Below are 18,322 nucleotides of genomic sequence, written 5' to 3' on the forward strand. Positions count from 1 at the left end.
GTACCTTCTTGGTTGACAGCAGGAGAGAGTACTTGTGGTGGTGTTTCTGGTAACTGCGACTCCGGATCCGTAGCCGGAGAAGAAGGCTGTAAATTTGATGGTTGTGAGGTTTCTTGGTTGACGGTAACAGAGAGTTGTATTTCTGCTAGCTGCGAATTCAAAGTAACCACCGAAGAAGAAAATGGCGGTGCATGTCTACCACGTACCAGCTGGGACAGATATGTTGCTGCTGAAGCATAGATACTTTGTGCTGTGCCCATGACTGTGTACTAGAAAATATGTTTGGCAGAATCATGTAGTGTTTAATTTATAGAGATGTGTACTGTTTGGACTTGGAAGGGGGGCGGGGCTTGGAAACGCGGGTTGTTGTGGGTCGGGACGGGACGGGACGGGACGGAACGGGACGAGACGGGACGGGGCCGGGGACGGGACGGGACGGGACGAGACGGGACCGGGGACGGGACGGGACGGGACGGAACGGGGGACTGGGAATCATGTAGGTATTTTATATAAGACCGTATTGGAATCATCAGACTAAGCCAACGAACTCTTTTTTTTTTTTTTTCCTTATAAGAAGAATAGTTTTGGATTAACTTATTATAAGTCAACTAAAATTAAAACTTTTTCCGGATAATTTGAAAGATGCTAACACTTATATCTAAATAATCTATATATAATGGTTAGTTATTTTTTCTTTCAGCCAGTTTCCATGAAGACTTTCTTTTAAGACTTTTCCATCCGATTGTCAATTATGAATTTACTTAATAAAGAATTATTAAGGCCCTGAAGTCCTGGGAAAGTAGATAAATTATTAATGAATTTACTTCTTTAAGACTTTTTCAAAACTTGAAAGATACTGTGGAACAGAATAATTTGATCAATGACATCTTATCGAGTTTGCGTACGAAGTGCGAGAATTCTGGGACCGTGGAGTTGCAGATACAGGTGTGCCTCTTTATTTGTGTCATGCTCTTTCTTATGAAAGCACTCTTGTACTAAAATTTAGCCTGCTAGAAGAACTTCAGTGACATTTGTGTTTGTATGCTGCCTGTGCTTTAGCATTTGGTCCAGGTTCAATCTGCGGGTGAATTCATCTTCATTCTAAAATCTTATATTGGTGTGATTACTTTGCTGTAATTCAGGCGGATCCAAAGCTCAACCTGTCTGAGGAAGTTGAAGCATCACAAATTCCATCAGTGGCTTTTTCGAAGAGCTCCTTTTCAGCCTTTACAAATGTTGGTTTAAATTTAAAAGAAAAGATCCAAAATAACAGGGTAGAAACAGATGAGCCTCATGAACAGGTATGCTTCGTCACTGCATCTTTGTTGTTTTGGTGCTAAAATAATTCTCGTTCTTTCAGAAATCAGTTTGTAATTTGTCAGCTCTCCATCATTTCGTTTCTGGTTCGTTAGGCAACAGTGACGGAATGTTTATTATTTGAACCTGAAACCCTGTCCTCTGTTGGGTCTCATGAAGCAGAGTTGCCAAACATCTCACCTTTGGCTGTTTTTGAGGGCCCCTCACCATATTCAAACAGAATGACAAACACTTTAGAAATCAGTTTATGCAAAATTGTGACATATGTGCGGATCTCTGGCTCTAGCTAATAACTATACTCAATTGACTCTTGATTGCTGTTGGGAAAATGTGCAGATAAGTTAACATGGCTTCTAACACATTTGTTCTCGGTCATAATTCTACCAATTACGGCATGTTTTGCTTTAACATGGGAAGATGTCCTCTGCCTTATCTACATGTCTACTGCCTGTTCTGTGATGGTGTATACATTCCACGAAGCTTGCTTGAACTATCACTTGATTATTTCTTGATAGGAAGTCAGGGAACAAAATGCTACAGTTGAACTTGATGTTGATGGCAACAAGCAGGTGGGAGAAACGCACGATACGCAGCAGAGCAAGAGGATTAATAAACGAAAAAAGAATGATACTCAACAGACTAAGTATACTCCTAAACCAAGAAAAACTACATCTGTAGTTTGGGAGTTTTTCATTAAGGCTCAAAAAAATGGTGAGGTACATGCCAAATGCCAGGTTTGCAACAAAGTGCTCTGTGCTAAAAGCAGGAATGGAACTACAAGCCTACACAGACACGGTTGTTTTAAAGATTGGAAGAAAGATGGAAAACAACAGTCATTTTCTAATGTCGAGTCCAGTGCTAAAGCGAACCCAAAAAACAAGGCTTCATCAAAGATTGGAGCTGGTGCTCCTCCACAAGCAAAGAGGAGAAAGCTAGTAGCAAATGTAGGAGAGGAAAGAGTGGAAGAAGAAACTTCTAGTGCTTGTATGTTACGTTATCTGTAATTTGTCAATATTCTTTATCTTGTCTTTCTTAGTCTTACCATGCCCTTTATGAATTTACTATATGTTCATCTTCTTGTTGATGAAGCTACAAATGCCATTGTTATGGCTGAGGAGCAATATCCTATTGTTTCAGGCATCGGTCAAGCAGCAGTTTCTGGTCTAGCTCATGACCAAGTACAAGAATTAACAGTACAAGAAGATTATACTGCAAAAGAAACACCTGGAAGAGGTCTCCAGGATCAGGAGCATCATCTCGTATCTGGCTGTATTATTGGGGTATTGTTGATACCATCTTTCTCTTTCAACTTTGTTTATGTTTTTTTTCTTGCGATAGTGGTTGTAGAAGCAATCTTTCTGTAGCCGCTACCATCTGAAACTCTGAGTTCTGGCCAACAAGCCAATAATATGGCCATTGATGGTACTGGAGGTGTTCCTCAAGTTGAATGCACTAATATGGAGCTTACTGCAGAAGGTAACTCCATCCAGCACAAGCCTTGTACAACTCTTCTTTCAAACTGGTACCATGTTAAAGTTTCTTCTGTTTTCCATGTTCCAGATGGTAATCTGGCTACAAGCACAACTTCTTCTATCACAACTACTTCTGGTTTTGCAGTTATTTCTGCTGCATCTGAACTTAGGATCTTTTTGTCTCAGTCACCCCAAGTGTTGCTTTCTCCTACTGAAAATGATAGGTTCTGCTCCCTTCTAAATGCTGATATCAATGCCGCCAGTAACGAATGTAAGAAGCTCCGCATGGGAGTGCTCTTGGCTAAAGTACGTCGGCTCAAGGGGGCAATTGCTACTTGCCCCCTTAGTTTCCCCCTTAGTTCACGACCAGAAACACTGCCTCTGCAAGGATACGAGATTTTGGACTTAGCAATCTCCTAATCTGCTAGATCACGCTCTAACTTAAAAGCACGAATTACCTCACTGCAAAATCAAGCTGCCCAAATGGAAGAGCACCTGAAGGCCACATATGAACAGGTAAAACAAATCGAACTAGAGCTTTCTACATTAGAAGAACGTGAAGCTGTTATGCAGACTCGTGCCCTGCAAATCAGTAAAGCCACGACTGATAGGCTTGAGATTGACAATATAGTAGCTGGAATGCCTGCTTTGTTTGATTTTGTAAAACAACTACTTCCAAAGCCCTGATTTTACATGTTAATAACAAATTCACATGACACCATTTTAGGCCAGCAACAAAATTTCATTTGATCTTGAGTTAAGATTACTACTGCTAGATTAGCACATTCTTGATCGATAGAATATTTGCTGATAAGTTACAATATGAAATTCTTGAGTTAAGTTACAATATGAAATTCTTGTTAATTTAAAGTTCTGGATGGTTTTTGAACATTACGTGATTCTCTTGTTCATGCTCAGATTACTAGGGAAACGATCCTATGGCAAATGAGTGTAGTAAAAACTACATGCTACAGTAATAGCTAATTGGACCTCCATTGATGAGTGAGATTCAGGGGCACCCAGTGAGCATGAATGATGAGTTCTCTTTCTGCTTTAAACGTGCGACTTAATTGGACATGACAGGATAATTTCTCTTTCAGGCTGTAACTGATACTGGAAAGTGGTAGGAAGACAGATGAATTGGATGGTTAGCTGTTGACCCCATGGTTTTGGTAGGAACTTTCCTGGTTAGTGGTTTTAATTTTCATGGAAATTTCCCCTAGCGCAGTGGTCATAGAGGAGATCCTTTTCTTGGTGTATCAGGCTTCAGGAAATTTAATGGAAAAGAGATTCCTTTCTATTGTAATACTGCTCAAGCAATCGTCACTCTCTCTCTCTCTTCTTGAGCATCTGTGCATTGTTTTTTCCTCACGCGTTCCTTGAAGGAGCCAAAACAAGGAGAAAGCGTGTCTGCTCGCCGATTTGATTTTTATTTTTATTTTGTTTCTAATTCCTTTATAGATTTTTTTTTTAAATTTAATTTAGGACTTCAACTTGGCACTTATTTGCCTGGAAACAAGGAAAAAAAACCCCATAAACTCACCCAATAAGCCAAGAAAATTCAGTAATAACTTTCACATTTTATATTATTATCTTTACCAAAAACAAAATCCCCTAATAATAGTTACACATCTCCCATGTTATTAAATACAAACCCCCATGTGAAAGTAGGGCAGTAAACTATTCATTTTTTTTATATTTAAAAAGTATTTTTTAAAAAAATTATTTTATTTATTTATTCACTTTAAATTAATAATTTTTTAATATTTTTATACCATTTTAATGCACTGATATTAAAAATAATTTTTAAAATAAAAAATTATCATTTTAATGTATTTTCGAATGAAAAAACTTTAAAAAATAACCGTAACTAAATTTTTAAATAAATTTTAAATCAATTTAAATATTATAAAATAAATTTATAAATATTAAATTATTTTCCAATTGAGCTCTAAGATTATAACAAGCTCTAGAATAATATTCAAGCCATGTTTGTTGTTTTTTCAATCAAGCTCGAGTTTGCTTGGAAACAAAAACAATACAAACATTTTACAACGATTATTATAAAAAAAAAAAAATTCTTTTATCTCAATATTATATGTATTAAACTTCATTTGAAAGTTAAAATCATTTAGTACTTCATCTTACATATATTTTATAATTAATTTGCACTTGTTGTATGATAAATTACTGTGTTTTAATAATCTTTTTAAAATATATTTTATATTCATAAATATTTAAAGCCGAGTAGAAAATTACTCAATATTATTCATGAAAATAACTTTTTAGTAATTTTGCTTTTTTTTTTTCCCAATCCTATATAAAACATAAGAGTGACTAGTAGAGAATAGACTCGTATTAGCAACTCAACTCCCAAGTCAATCAAATTCTCATCCTCTCTCTCCATTCTAGACTCTGCGTCTCCGTCTCCGTCTCTCTGAATCGATTTTTGTTGAATTCAATCGATGGCGGATCTGGAGAAGAAAGCCAAAGAAGCATTCATCGACGATCACTTCGAGTTAGCCGTCGATCTCTACACCCAAGCCATCGCTCTCAACCCTACCAATCCTGACCTCCTCGCTGACCGTGCTCAGGCCAATATCAAACTCAACAGTCTCACCGGTATGCTTAACTAACCCTCGCTCCACCACCACCACAACATCAACCCCTCTCTCTCCTTTATATCGCTTCACTTTCTCTCGCTTGCTCTCTGTTTTTTTAATCCTAGTTTTACGATTTCTTGTTCATATTCTGTGTTAATTAGTTATTAATAAATCGTAACAGAATTGTGAATTTTTTTAATATGTAATTGTGAATTAATGAAGGTTTGATTAATTTATTGATTTTAATAATGAGAAACTATTTATCAAAAATAAAGTAAAATAATAATGAGACTGAAAGTTTGTTTGTATTTTGGTATGTTTTTGTAGAGGCTGTTGCGGATGCAAGCAAAGCGATTGAGTTGGATCCTTCCATGGCTAAAGCTTACTTGCGGAAAGGGTTAGTTTGCGAATTCGTTTGCTTATTGTTGGATTTGATTTTCGGTTTTTGAGTTAATGAATTTGTGCTTGGGGTTTAGTGGAATTATGAGCGTGGAGTTTGTGGTTTCTTTGTGTTTTGGTGTATAATTGGTGGTGCTTTTGTGTGTGTGTGATTGAATTGAAATGTGAGTTTATGATAATTCTGAAGAAAAATTGGGTTTCTTGTGGTAGTAAAATCGAGATCACAAAGCAAGAAGTGACGACTCTGTCTTGAATTCTATTTTGGTTATTCATTATTTCACGGTGTAAGGATTCTGTGTCTTATAAGTAGTGCCCTTGGTTGTACCTCATGCATTTGTACACCTTTCTTCTCATGAATTATCTGATTCTGTTCACTGGATTTTCTGATTGATTTTCCCTTGCCACTATCTCTGTTGCAGTATTGCATGCATGAAACTTGAGGAGTATCAGACAGCTAAGGCAGCGTTGGAATTAGGAGCGTCTTTGGCAACAGAAGAGTCTAGATTCGCTAACTTTATCAAAGAATGTGATGAGCGCATTGCAGGTATGTAGTTCTCTTTTATCATTATCAATGTGAATACTTGGTCCAATTGTTCATATTTTATTAATCTAAACAAAATTGTTGAGGATGGTATTAGTGTTTTTAGGAACATTGTTGCTTTATCATGATCTTGTGAACAAACTTTTCATGTCCTTTCAGAGGAAACTGGTGAGACAAAGCAAGCAGTGGAGGCCCCAGTAAACACTCCTTCCCTAAAAGAAGAGCCAGAAGACGTTTCTTGTCAGGCTCCAATGGTAACACCTTCCAAGCCAAAGTACAGGTTAGTGCAAATTTGCGCTTGTGTATCCTTGTGGACACCTCCTATCTCATGGTTTTGATTTTCAAAGGCAATGCTGGTGAAGGATTGCTTTTATCCTGAAACTTTCTAGTATTGTTTCCGATTCTGACTGGATACTAGTATTTTTATGTTTTTCTCATGCGAATACGTAATGGGTCTACTGAACTGTACAGGCATGAATTCTACCAAAAGCCAGAAGAGGTGGTTGTGACTATATTTGCAAAGGGCATACCAGCCGACAGTGTTACTGTTGATTTTGGTGAACAGATTGTATGCATGTCAATTAGAAGTCTTTCTCTGTATATTTTTCTGGATACAAGGGGTTGAACTTCTAGATTCTAATGTGCGATGATTGCTTTGCAGTTAAGTGTTCACATTAATGTTCCCGGTGAAGATGCGTACTATTTTCAAACTCGCTTATTTGGGAAGGTATTGATTGAGATTAACGTTCTGGAATGTACTTCTCTTTTGAGCAGGCTATAATTGTTTGATTCTATAGCATTTACTTGTTTGAAATGAGAGGAATGAAGGGTTATCATAAAATAATCAGCATCTTCTACTACTGCTATTCTTTGAGTCCTTTCCTCTTCTACTTTTGTGTAATACTGTAGGGGAAGCTTTTTCTTGCTACTTATTCTGGATGCAAATTTTGTGCCAACAGATTATACTTGACAAGTGCAAATTTAACGTCTTGTCCACCAAAGTTGAAATCCGTCTCACAAAAGCTGAACCAGGTCTGCACTGGGCATCTCTTGAATACAAGAAGGAGACAGCGGTGGTAAAAAGGATTACTGTTTCCTCTGGTATGTCAAATTGCTAGTAATACATGTGTATCATCTCATAAGTTAAATAAGAGGCTAGCAATACATATCTATATCATCTGATATGTTAAACAAGAGTAAAAGACAACTGTTTATCAATATTAACTGGAGGCTGAACTGATTGTGAAATCCATGCTTCTGAAACATTTTCTTTAACCCCCTTCCTCTTGCCCATTGTTGTTTTCAAGGTGATATATTATACATGTTACATCTTGCATCATCAAGCTTTAATTGTTATGAATTATAATATTTAATTTAGTACATTTTCTCAGGTAACTTGGTGCTTTATTTAGTGTAGTAAAATTTTTTATACCCAGTATAGGTGAAATTCTCGCAACTAATATTGCAGTTCATTTGTGTATCTAACATCCAAAAGAACCGATGACTTATTATGGGAATGTGCCATGTGTGATGAGATGCATTTCCCAAGGGGTCAGGGCTTGTTTTGGAAATGTTTATGTTAGAATTGTGTCGGTAGGATCAGGGATGCTTTAAGCCTCTAAGTGGTAGCTTGAACTTGTGCATGCTGCATGGCCTTGCTAAATTGCTTGCTTTTCATGATGAATGTTGCAGAGATTGCTCAAAGGCCTACCTATCCCTCATCAAAACCAAAAAGAGTTGATTGGGACAAGATTGAAGCTGAAGTGAAGAAGGAGGTAATATTTGTTGATTCTGCGCTCATGTTTTGTGCTCATTTCATAACCAAAGCATGAGATATCATTTATCGATTTCAGGAGAAAGAGGAGAAGCTAGATGGGGATGCTGCTTTGAACAAATTTTTCCGAGAAATTTACCAAGATGCTGATGAAGACACAAGAAGAGCCATGCAAAAGTCTTTTGTAAGGCCTTTGAATTAATTATGTTATACATATGTTTGATGGGGTGAAGGAACAGCTTCCTGATGTTTGTTTGTGCGTTCTGCTGTTTTCGTAACAACAGGTGGAGTCCAACGGGACGGTGCTGTCGACAAACTGGAAAGAAGTGGGTACTAAGACGGTGGAGGGAAGCCCTCCTGATGGCATGGAGATGAGGAAATGGGAGTACTGAGCCCCGAGCCGCATGCTGGTTCCGGTAAATGGAAATGTATTGTAACCAAAACAGTGCTCTATTTTGTTAGTCGGTGTTATTTGTTTTAAAGAAAAACTGTGCAAAATAGAATAGGTTGACAGCTTGTGTTCCTTTCTTTCTTCACCGCTGCTGTTCAGTACTCCAGAAAACAAACTGTTTCGGTTGTAAAATGTCTCCCTTGCCATCCAGTTTTCATATTGTTTAGTCTACTTGTACTGGTCTTTTTGCCCCTTTGATTGTTCAATGCTCAAATCCATGGAGTGTCAACATCTCCTTATTTTTATTTTTGTAGCCTTGATTTAAAAAAAAGTCAGCCAAGGGTTGATTTTTAAAATATTATTTGATATAGAAATATGTTAAAATAATATATATATTTTTTATTTTTTAAAATTTATTATTAATATAATAAATATAATAGTAGTTGATTGGGGTGTGCTGAAGAGGTGTATATTGAACATGCAGTAAAAATAAATAAATAATAAAAAACAATCCATGACACGTCGTTTACAAAGCGCAATGCCCAAAAACGACCTCCCTCTCCCACTTCCCTCTCCCTCTTTGATGATTATTATCTCATCTCTTATAGTGTCTCCCTTACATTTTTTGAATGAGGGTCAGTGACATTCAATCTTAAAACCCAAAAGCATGCATTTTTTCTGGAGGGTCAGGCATAAGTTCATCACCACCACCACCAATTAACATCAGGGAACAATGCACACATGATGTATGTCTTTAATAGGAATGGAGTTTTGTTTGCTTTATAGAAAATGGAGTTAACATCGACTAATTCTACGAATCCTGAAGTTAATGATCATACAAGCTTCTAACGACTCTGAGATTTGTTAAACTCGAACTAATGACTTTTAAGGATCAAACCTATAACCTAATCAGTTAAACTATATCTTTGGATTGAGCAACTCTAATTTTAAGAAACATGGTGTGGTGATGTTGCAAAAGTGGAGTTGTTGCTCCTTAGGACTTGTAATATTTGGGATGCTCATTTTGATACTAGGTTTCTGTGATTTGTGTTTTTAGAGACATGCAATTGTTATTGGGTATGAATTAAGTGAATGATTGTGGAATGCGGTGTTGTTTACTTTGTTTGGAAAGAGAGAAATGCCATAATTTTCACAGCACCCAGCTCTCAACTCTCATTCTCTGAAGTGATTCCTCATATTATACAGTCAGTCCAGTTCAGATTGTACAAGACTAAACTGCTCTTAGAATCCCAAATTAATTCTAGTTTTGCTGATCTCTGTAGTTGGCAGAATTTCACTTGATCCACCATTGCTTTTCTTATTGATGGTTATGAGTGGTATCATGGGGAAATTACTTGTGGAATTTGAGATTATTCTGATTTTTTTTGGTTAAAGAAAGTTCATTTTTGGTTGTGCCGTGCTGATAAAAAACCTGTTTTATTTTTTTGTGTTTAAAAAATGTTTTTAAAAAGATTAAAAAAATTTTATTTACTTCAAATTAATATTTTTTAGGCTTTCAGATTATTTTGATTTGATGATATTAAAAATAATTTTTAAAAAATTAAAAAAATATTTATTTTGATGTATTTCCGAATAAAAAACATTTAAAAAAATAACTGCAACCACAATTCCAAACATCCTTGAAGAAAACCTTAAAGAAAACCTATGAGTGGATCCTGGAACAATTAGAAATTAATTATTTTTGAAAAGATCATATGTCACTGATGATACCACTGAAATTTAAATTATTCTTGATTTTATTGAAAGCTCAATCTCTTCTTTCAGTTTGAATGAATAACTGATGTGTAATATATCCCTTAAATATTGCAATGTTTCCCAAGTAAAATGATTTGGTTTCCAGTATGGCGGATGGTGTAGTGGGAAAGCTCCGTTTAGTTTGTACATCGATCTCTAGAATAGCATAATATTGTTGAGAGATCATAGAACCTGCCCATAAATCAGGTACAAGGTGGTTAAAATACTTAAAGGAAATTTGATGTGCTTAAGGTTATATTTGTTTTTTGGAATTTATTTTTTGAAAAATTATTTTTTAAATTTTTTTGTATTTGTTTGTTATTAGAAAAGTTGTTCAATGAAAAACACTTTCCAGTTAAAAGAAAATTTAGCTTGGTTTCCAGGAAAGTGTTTTTCTGAAAAATTTGGGCGGAAAACACTTTCTGGAAGATGAGAAAAATTTAGAAATGTCATATTATTTGTTGATTATATCAAATTTGGTCCTCAAACTTTTGATTGCTATAAATATTTTGTTTTGAATATTTATTTTTCAATTTCATCTCTTAAAATTTAATTTTTATGTTAACTTTGATCCTTATTTTTATAATTGTTATTTACTTTTCTCTTATCATTTTTTTATTGAAATTTTTTATGTATCAAATTTGGTCCTCATTCTTTTGATTGTTACTTATTTTATTTGAAATAATTTATGAAATGTTAATTATTATTATTTTAATTTCTTCATCTTTCATTTTTTTTATTTTTTAAATTTGATCTCTATTATTTTGATTATTATTTATTTTATTTGAGATAATTTATGAAATTATATTTTTTTTCAATTTCATTCTCATTTAACTTTTTAATTTGTAAGATTTGTTCCTCATTATTTTAATAAACTTGAGAAAAATAAAACATTAATAAGTTATTTTCCAGCTCATTTTCCATGACATAACCAAATACTGGAAAATGTTTTCTAATTTATTTTCCATTACACTACCAAACATAAGAAAATTATTCATTTTTTTGGAATTTACTTTCTAAAAAACCTACTTTTCAGTAAACAAACGGAGCCTAAATGTTTTAGATTAACCTTTCAGAACTTGCATTGACTTGTTCTTCTTATAGAGGGCATGTTTAACTGTCGTTCTTCTTATAGTATGCCTGTATACGTGTCATGTTCGGTGAGTAATGTTTGAATTTTTCTTAATTTGTTTCTTTAATTTTTTTTATCATTTTTCTAATTGAATTTTCTTTTCAATTCCATCCATTCATATTTGATTTTGATTTATTTTTAAGTTAAATTTAGTCCTTATTCTTTTTATTGATATTTGTTTTACAATTTCATCCCTTAATATTTTGTGGTTGAGAATTTTACTTTGTTATTTTTTTTGGTTTGTCTTCTATGAATTAGTTCTAGGCTCATGAAAAGGGTCATGAGTTTCTAATATTAATACGGGTTGACTTTGATATATTTTTAGTCTCTTTATAAATTTTATTTTTTTCAATTTTATCCATCAAATGTTTTATTTATTGGGATTTTTTTTTTGTTTTTTCTTCGCTTTCCTGTCATAGGGTTATCCCAATCCTATACACATGGTTGCAGGGTTAACAAGTTAATCTTGATTGATTCATATTTTTTTTCTATTATTTTTTATGAATTATTTTTTTCAGTTGCTCTTCGATATTGGATTGTTAGATAATTGAGATTCATTGTTTTATTCAATTTGTTTTCAATTTGTTTTCAACAGGATTACCTTGGTATTATGATTATGGTGTAAATTTGGCATGCTAACCCGAATGAGCTCAAATTTGTTATTTTATTTTTTTATTAGTTTATTTATTGTTGTTGTATTTTTAGTTATATTATTAAAATTATACAAACTTATTAAACTCACAATTTTTGTTCTTTTCTATTTTTTTCTTCTTTGAGAACACTTATTTTAATATCTTTTTTATGGTGGAAAAAATTTAAGCTAGCCCACCACCGCATACTGCAGACCACCTATGAAGTGGTAGTTACATGTCAAGGAAAGATAAATGCAATTAGCTTCTTTTGCCTTTAAAATTTAGAAGATGTTTAAAACTTGACTCGGCCTGGCAGGTCAACCCGAGGCTGGAACCGGGTCAGGTTAAAAAAATAAAAAAAGTCATGACCCGGACAACCCGGCAAAACCCAGTCAAAAACCCAGTGGCAACCCGTTGACTTTTATTTTTTTGTTTTTTTTTACTAAAACGACGCTATTTTGATTTTTTTAAAAATAGCGATTGATCCTGGTGACCTGGTCAAAACCCGGAACCCGGGTCTTGGACCGGGCCGGGTTTAAAAACTATGATATTGGCTACTAAAAGTCTAAAAGACATGGATTTGGACGTTAGTGCTGCCTATGACATTTTGCTTAAATTATTATTTTTGGTAAGTATGGCTATTAATACAAATATAAGTTGCAATACTTCCAATTCATCTAGGGTATTTTCCTTGTGCATGATATGTAAAATGTTGGGAGAATCCTGGGCATTGATTGATATAACATACATGTGCCTCCTTTATTAGGGAAAAGAGAGGCGATGGGAAACAAGTGACATAATGGATTGGTTTAGGATCATTATTTGAGGGTTTGGGGTTTGAGGTTTGAATTTAGAATTTGTGTTAATTTGTGTTTAGGGTTAGGATAATGTTTAGGGTTTGTATTTGGTGTTAGTTAAGGTTAGGGTTTGGATTTAGGGTTAGTGTTTAAAGTTTAGATTTAAGGTTTCATGTTAGAATTTAAGGATAGGGTAGTGTAGGGTTTGCATTTGAGGTTAGTCAGGGTTTGATTTAGTTAGAGTTAAAGTTTAAGATCAGAGTTAAGATTTTAAAAAACTATATTAATTTCCAAATTTCTATTTCCTACCTATGCTATTTTTCAAATAAATTTTTAACCAATGCTACTTTGTTTAAATATTTTCCAAATGTATACCGCTTTTTACTCTAAACTATCCAGGGACTGCTCAGGCAGCAATTGTAGGGTAAGGGAGTGCCTACAAAAAGGTAGTTGGGACATGGGTGATAAGCTAGTAAGAATTGTTACAGAGATGAACAAGAAGCGAACAGAATTAGAGAAAGATGCTGCAATGCAGAGGAAGAAGAAAATATTTCTGTGTATTATTCACTACTTACATTCCCAGCACTGTTACATTCATTTTATATGAACTAAAGGTGAGAAGCTTGGTTATGTAATCTAATCAACAATAACAGACTTTGTTAACTGTTTAACCATATTAACAAACTTGCTAACCATTATATTCTTTATTCTCTTGATAGGTGGCAGCAGCAGAGCCTTTGATATCTTGACATTCCCCCTCAATCGTAGGCTTGGAGGAGCCAAGCATAAGATTGGAACAGTGACGCCAAAATAAAAGAGTGGACAGACCTTTAGTTAGTATATCAGCAAACTGATCTGCAAAAGAATATGCTATTGAAGACATAGAATCTGGAAACATGGACCCTGCATGTATACTTGAGCAAATTGAGCTTCAAATTGCTAATGTTAAGGAGGAATCTTTTAGCAGGAAAAAAATACTTGAAAAGGTTGAGAAATGGTTGACTGCATGTGAAGAGGAGAGCTGGCTTGAGGAATATATCAGGGATGACAATCGATACAATGTTGGGAGAGATGCTCACCTGACTCTTAAGCATGCTGAGAAAGCTCGTAATTTGGTTAATAAAATGCCAGGTATGGTGGAGGCTTTGGCTTCCAAAACCATGACATGGGAAAGCGAGAGAGGCACTGAATTCTTATATAATGGTATCCGCCTTCTTTCTATGCTTAAAGAGTACACCATATTACGCCAGGAGAAAGAGGAAGAAAGATGGAGGCAGCGGGATCAGAAGGAACATTTTTAGAGTGCAAGAGATAGGAAAGAAAAGAATCAAAGATTGAGAAGGAAGAATCTTGCAGGAAGTTGAAGATTTGAAGAAGAATTTTTCAGTTTGACAATATATCAAACAGATGATAGGCAGATTGATTATTATGAAAGAATTGGTTTAATAAGGCGTAATAATGCCTAAAACAGAGATTAGCAAGATATTAGAAGATTTGAAGTTGAGAAGTAGTCACTATTTTTTAGAGTTCAAGAGACAGAGAGGAAGAGAATAACAGATTTGAGAAGAGAGTTGAAGAAGAATTTTTTCAGTTTGACAATATATCAAACAGATGATAGGCAGATTGATTATTATGAAAGAACTGATTTAAAAATGCGATAATAATGCCAGAAACAGAGATTAGCAAGATATTAGAAGTAGAGAAATCACAGGATCACAAGATATTAACAATTCTAAGCTCTGATACCATGATAAGCTAGTAAGAATTGTTACAGAGATGAACAAGAAGAGAACAGAATTAGAGAAAGATGCTGCAATGCAGAGGAAGAAGAAAATGTTTCTGTGTATTGTTCATTGCTTACATTCCCAGCACTGTTACATTCATTTTATATGAACTAAAGGTGAGAAGTTTGGTTACATAATCTAATCAACAGTAACAGATTTTGTTAACTGTCTAACTATATTAACAAACTTTGCTAACCATTATATTCTTTATTTTCTTGACAGGCGGCAGCAACATAGCCTTTCAAAACTCGCAGGTGAAAACTATATTTCTTACCAAATTTCTATTTCCCACCTATGCTATTTTTCAAATAAATTTTTAACCAATGCTACTTTGTTTAAATATTTTTCCAAATGTGTACCGCTTTTTACTCTAAACTGTCAAGGGACTGCTTAGGCAGTAATTGTAGGGTAAGGGAGTGCCTACAAGAAGGTAGTTGGGACATGGGAGAGACTAATATGTGCAGATAAAAGCATATCTTACAGCTGCCAAAAATCATCATTCCTTGATCTCTAGATCCTCTGTCAGGTTCTCAAATTTCCCAACTGAACCAACTAGGGAAAAAAGATAGCTTGAATCAACTTGATCATGGAACCTCTGCTTGCTCCAGTACCAATATGTTGGAATATTGCCAATTATGTAGCTGCCATTGTCAAAGAAGATGACTACCATGTGAGAGTCAAAGAGGACTGTTGGTGCAACATTTGCAGCCCCTTGACATTGTCAAAGAAGGAGGCTACAATGGTGGGTTGTTGGTGGCAGCTAACAACCATTGTCTAATGTCAAAGTTGGTAAGTTTGACAACCACCATTATTGACAAAGGAGCAAGAGGAGCTGTCATTGAAGTCTATAAATAGACACCAAGAGTGTAGCACAAAATGAGAGAGTATGAGAAAAAGCAAGAACAAAAGAGAGAAAGAAAGAGAAGGGCTGTCACCAGCAGCCCTGCTGCCTTATGCAGCTGCTACCCTATGTAGCAATGAGAGATGGAAGTTGAGTGAATGTGATCCTCCTCCATGTGTTGTATTCTTTCTCTATCTCTAATAATATCGATCTCTCCCGTGGATGTAGGCGATTTACCGAACCACGTTAAATATTGTGTCAGTGTGCTTAGTCTCCTTTGAGCAATGATCATGAACACCACCGTTCCGCAAAGGGGGAGCAGAACCCCCAACAATTGGTATCAGAACACATGGTGTAAAGGGGTGTTTGATTTTTGCTCAAAAATGAAAGTTCTCAAGGACAGAAAGAGAGAAAGAGAGGGGTGTTGTAAGCCTTGGTGTAAGGCTTGATGAATCATTCTGGACCGAGCATGGTTGATACGCTCGAAGGGGAATGCAGTGTGTCCTAGAGACAAGCGTTAACACTCTTCAGATGTGAAGTGGCAGACCATCTGGTTGTAGTGATCCTTTTGTGTGAGAAAAGGTGTGAGAAAAGGTGTGTTTTGGTAACTCTGGTGATTGAAAGGTTTGGTGAGTACCTATAAACTCAGCCACAGATGCTCTCAAAATGGTAAGCTTGGAAGAGCTGCAAGATGCAAACCTGTGGTGAAGAAGCAAGAGGACAGTTGCCCCACATGAATGGCAAATGGGGTGATTGTTAGGTTGTTGCCATTGCATGTGCAGAAAATAGACAGCACCAACCATTGACTATTGGCGGCCACCATTGTTGAAAAAGAGCTGGAGTTGGCAGCCACCTTTATTGAAAAAGAGTAGGAGTTGGTGGCCACCATTATTGATAAAAGAACAAGTGGAGCAGCACCATGGATGCCTATAAAAAAGGCATGATTTTAGAGAGCAAAATGTGAGAGAGAACGTGAGTGTGTGCAAGAGAGTGGAGAGAAAGAGAGCTGCAATGGCAGCAGCTGCAATGGCAGCAGCTGCAAGTGCAGCAAGAGAGCTGGGAGTAGAGTTGAGTGAATGTGATCCTCCTCTGTGTGTTGTATTCTTTCTCTATCTCTAATAATATCGATCTCTCCCGTGGATGTAGGCGATTTGCCAAACCACGTTAAATATTGTGTGCTAGTGTGCTTAGCCTCCTTTGAGCAATGATCTTGAACACCACCATTCTGCAAGGGGAGCAAAAATCCCCAACAATTGGTATCAGAGCACATGGTTTAAAGGGGTGTTTGATTTTTGCTCAAAAATAAAAGTTTTCAAAATGGTGTTTTGACCATACCACTGTGTAGAGGAGGCCGAGACGAAGCCACTGGTGCAAACGGCGTCAAAAACGGACATCGAACGCGCCCCCACGCGCCGACGAGGTGGTAGTCTACAGTAAGCATGCAAAGGATGACGTCAACATGACATAATTGTGATGTCAGCATGCACAGCAGGCATGCCAGGGATGACATCAGCATGATGTAATTGTGATGTCAGTATGCACAGTTGCCATGCCATGTCAGTGACCAGTCATCTGCCACGTCATCACAACGGGACCCATTTGCCACGTCATCACACTTAGCCGAGATGAACCGAGCTGTTTATGGAGCCGAGCCGAGCTGCGAGCCGAGGGATAAGATTCTGTGCAGCACAGTCTACGTGCAACCAGATCTGAGATTGAATCTGGGCCGTTTATCAGGCTAGAATTGTTTTGATCAAATCTTAGCCGTCTGAAATGCGATTTGGACGATTTTAGACTTGTTTCCAACTAATTTAATCGTTTCGGATGCAATGGTATGGTCCGATCATTGAGATTTGAGACCGAAAGTGGCGGTGGTGAATTAACAAAAGAGATTGCCTGATCAGGAGGCATTCGATGGTCTTCATGGTGGACGTTGGAGATGAAGAAGAAGAAATCACACATGTTTACCCAATGGCATGTGCTGAACTGCTAAGTGGGGAGAATTTTAATTGCCTTGAGGGAAGGCAAAATTGGGACACTCTGGACACCCGATCAAGTGGACAATTTGAGGTGAAGAGTGAAAACTGACGAAGACCAATCTTGATGAATCTAAGCACTGGTAGTCTCGCCAAATGTTGAGAAATCATGTATTAAACCAGTATATTCCAGATCATTTGTAAAGGAAAGCCGCAACAAAGCTAGCAAATGGTTGTATATACGGAAAGACAGTACAATGGATAGATATGGCTTGAAAAGTTCTGTATAGGAGATTGAGTTTTAAGCGGGACCAGTGTGACCCCTCTAATCTTTCCTGGGAACTTGCTTAGTTGAAGGATTATCCATACATTACTATTTTCGTATATATAGCAATTTGAAATGAAATGGTTGAAGACTAGCAAGACGACAGCACAAAGGAACAGTTGGGTTCCTTAAATTCAAGGATCTGATAGAGTAGTGATTTCTCCAAAGAAGTTAGATTCGGTGACTGTGATTTCTCGAGGGTAGAATTGATGAAGACCCTGATAATGGAAGAGAAATATAGCAAGGAGATAAAGATTGGCACCCTATTTTGACTTGAACAGGTGTTGTGACAGGATGAGTTGTTGTCAAACATAAGCAAGGAATATGGAGAAATCTGGAGAATAGAAATTGCACGAGGGCACACAAAGATTGTGCAGGAGTACCCATAGGAGGTACTGTAATTAGACAATAAGTGCAAGGAGAAGAATAGTTCCCAGATGAAGCTCGGAGCAGAGACTATGTAGAAGTTGTACAACAGGAAGTCTCTTGTGCTTTTGATGAAGACAACAGGTGAAGACCTTTCCAATGCATGCAAGGATGGAAAGAGAACTGTTGTAGAAGCACCTAATTGAGGGGGTGCAAA

At 36.2% G+C, this 18,322-nt stretch overlaps 2 protein-coding genes across 2 annotated transcripts; both read left to right on the plus strand.

Moving 5' to 3' along the window:
* The first annotated feature begins 315 nt into the window (after nucleotides 1–315).
* Nucleotides 316–2,851, plus strand: LOC133700127 (uncharacterized). The gene is made up of 5 exons (XM_062123681.1): nucleotides 316–496; nucleotides 854–945; nucleotides 1,143–1,301; nucleotides 1,833–2,301; nucleotides 2,455–2,851. The coding sequence occupies exons 1-5, from the start codon at nucleotides 316–318 to the stop codon at nucleotides 2,679–2,681; spliced, it is 1,128 nt and encodes a 375-aa protein (XP_061979665.1). The 3' UTR covers nucleotides 2,682–2,851.
* A 2,272-nt stretch (nucleotides 2,852–5,123) lies between these two features.
* On the plus strand, nucleotides 5,124–8,802 carry LOC133700003 (protein SGT1 homolog). Its single transcript, XM_062123554.1, has 10 exons — nucleotides 5,124–5,411; nucleotides 5,720–5,789; nucleotides 6,211–6,335; nucleotides 6,492–6,612; nucleotides 6,804–6,900; nucleotides 6,994–7,059; nucleotides 7,292–7,433; nucleotides 8,025–8,107; nucleotides 8,186–8,290; nucleotides 8,391–8,802. Exons 1-10 carry the CDS (start codon nucleotides 5,255–5,257, stop codon nucleotides 8,496–8,498), a joined length of 1,074 nt encoding a protein of 357 aa, XP_061979538.1. The 5' UTR covers nucleotides 5,124–5,254; the 3' UTR covers nucleotides 8,499–8,802.
* Nucleotides 8,803–18,322: the final 9,520 nt, after the last annotated feature.

This window comes from Populus nigra, chromosome 7 (assembly GCF_951802175.1).
Source record: "Populus nigra chromosome 7, ddPopNigr1.1, whole genome shotgun sequence".
In the NCBI taxonomy this organism is placed as follows: Eukaryota; Viridiplantae; Streptophyta; class Magnoliopsida; order Malpighiales; family Salicaceae; genus Populus; species Populus nigra.

Coding starts and splice junctions, on each gene's coding strand:
- LOC133700003 (XM_062123554.1), top strand. CDS start 5,255: ATGGCGGATCTGGAGAAGAAAGCCAAAGAAGCATTCATCGACGATCAC. Junction 5,412..5,719: donor CAAACTCAACAGTCTCACCG/GTATGCTTAACT, acceptor ATGTTTTTGTAG/AGGCTGTTGCGGATGCAAGC. Junction 6,901..6,993: donor TTGATTTTGGTGAACAGATT/GTATGCATGTCA, acceptor ATTGCTTTGCAG/TTAAGTGTTCACATTAATGT.
- LOC133700127 (XM_062123681.1), top strand. CDS start 316: ATGTGTACTGTTTGGACTTGGAAGGGGGGCGGGGCTTGGAAACGCGGG. Junction 946..1,142: donor CCGTGGAGTTGCAGATACAG/GTGTGCCTCTTT, acceptor GCTGTAATTCAG/GCGGATCCAAAGCTCAACCT. Junction 2,302..2,454: donor AGAAGAAACTTCTAGTGCTT/GTATGTTACGTT, acceptor CTATTGTTTCAG/GCATCGGTCAAGCAGCAGTT.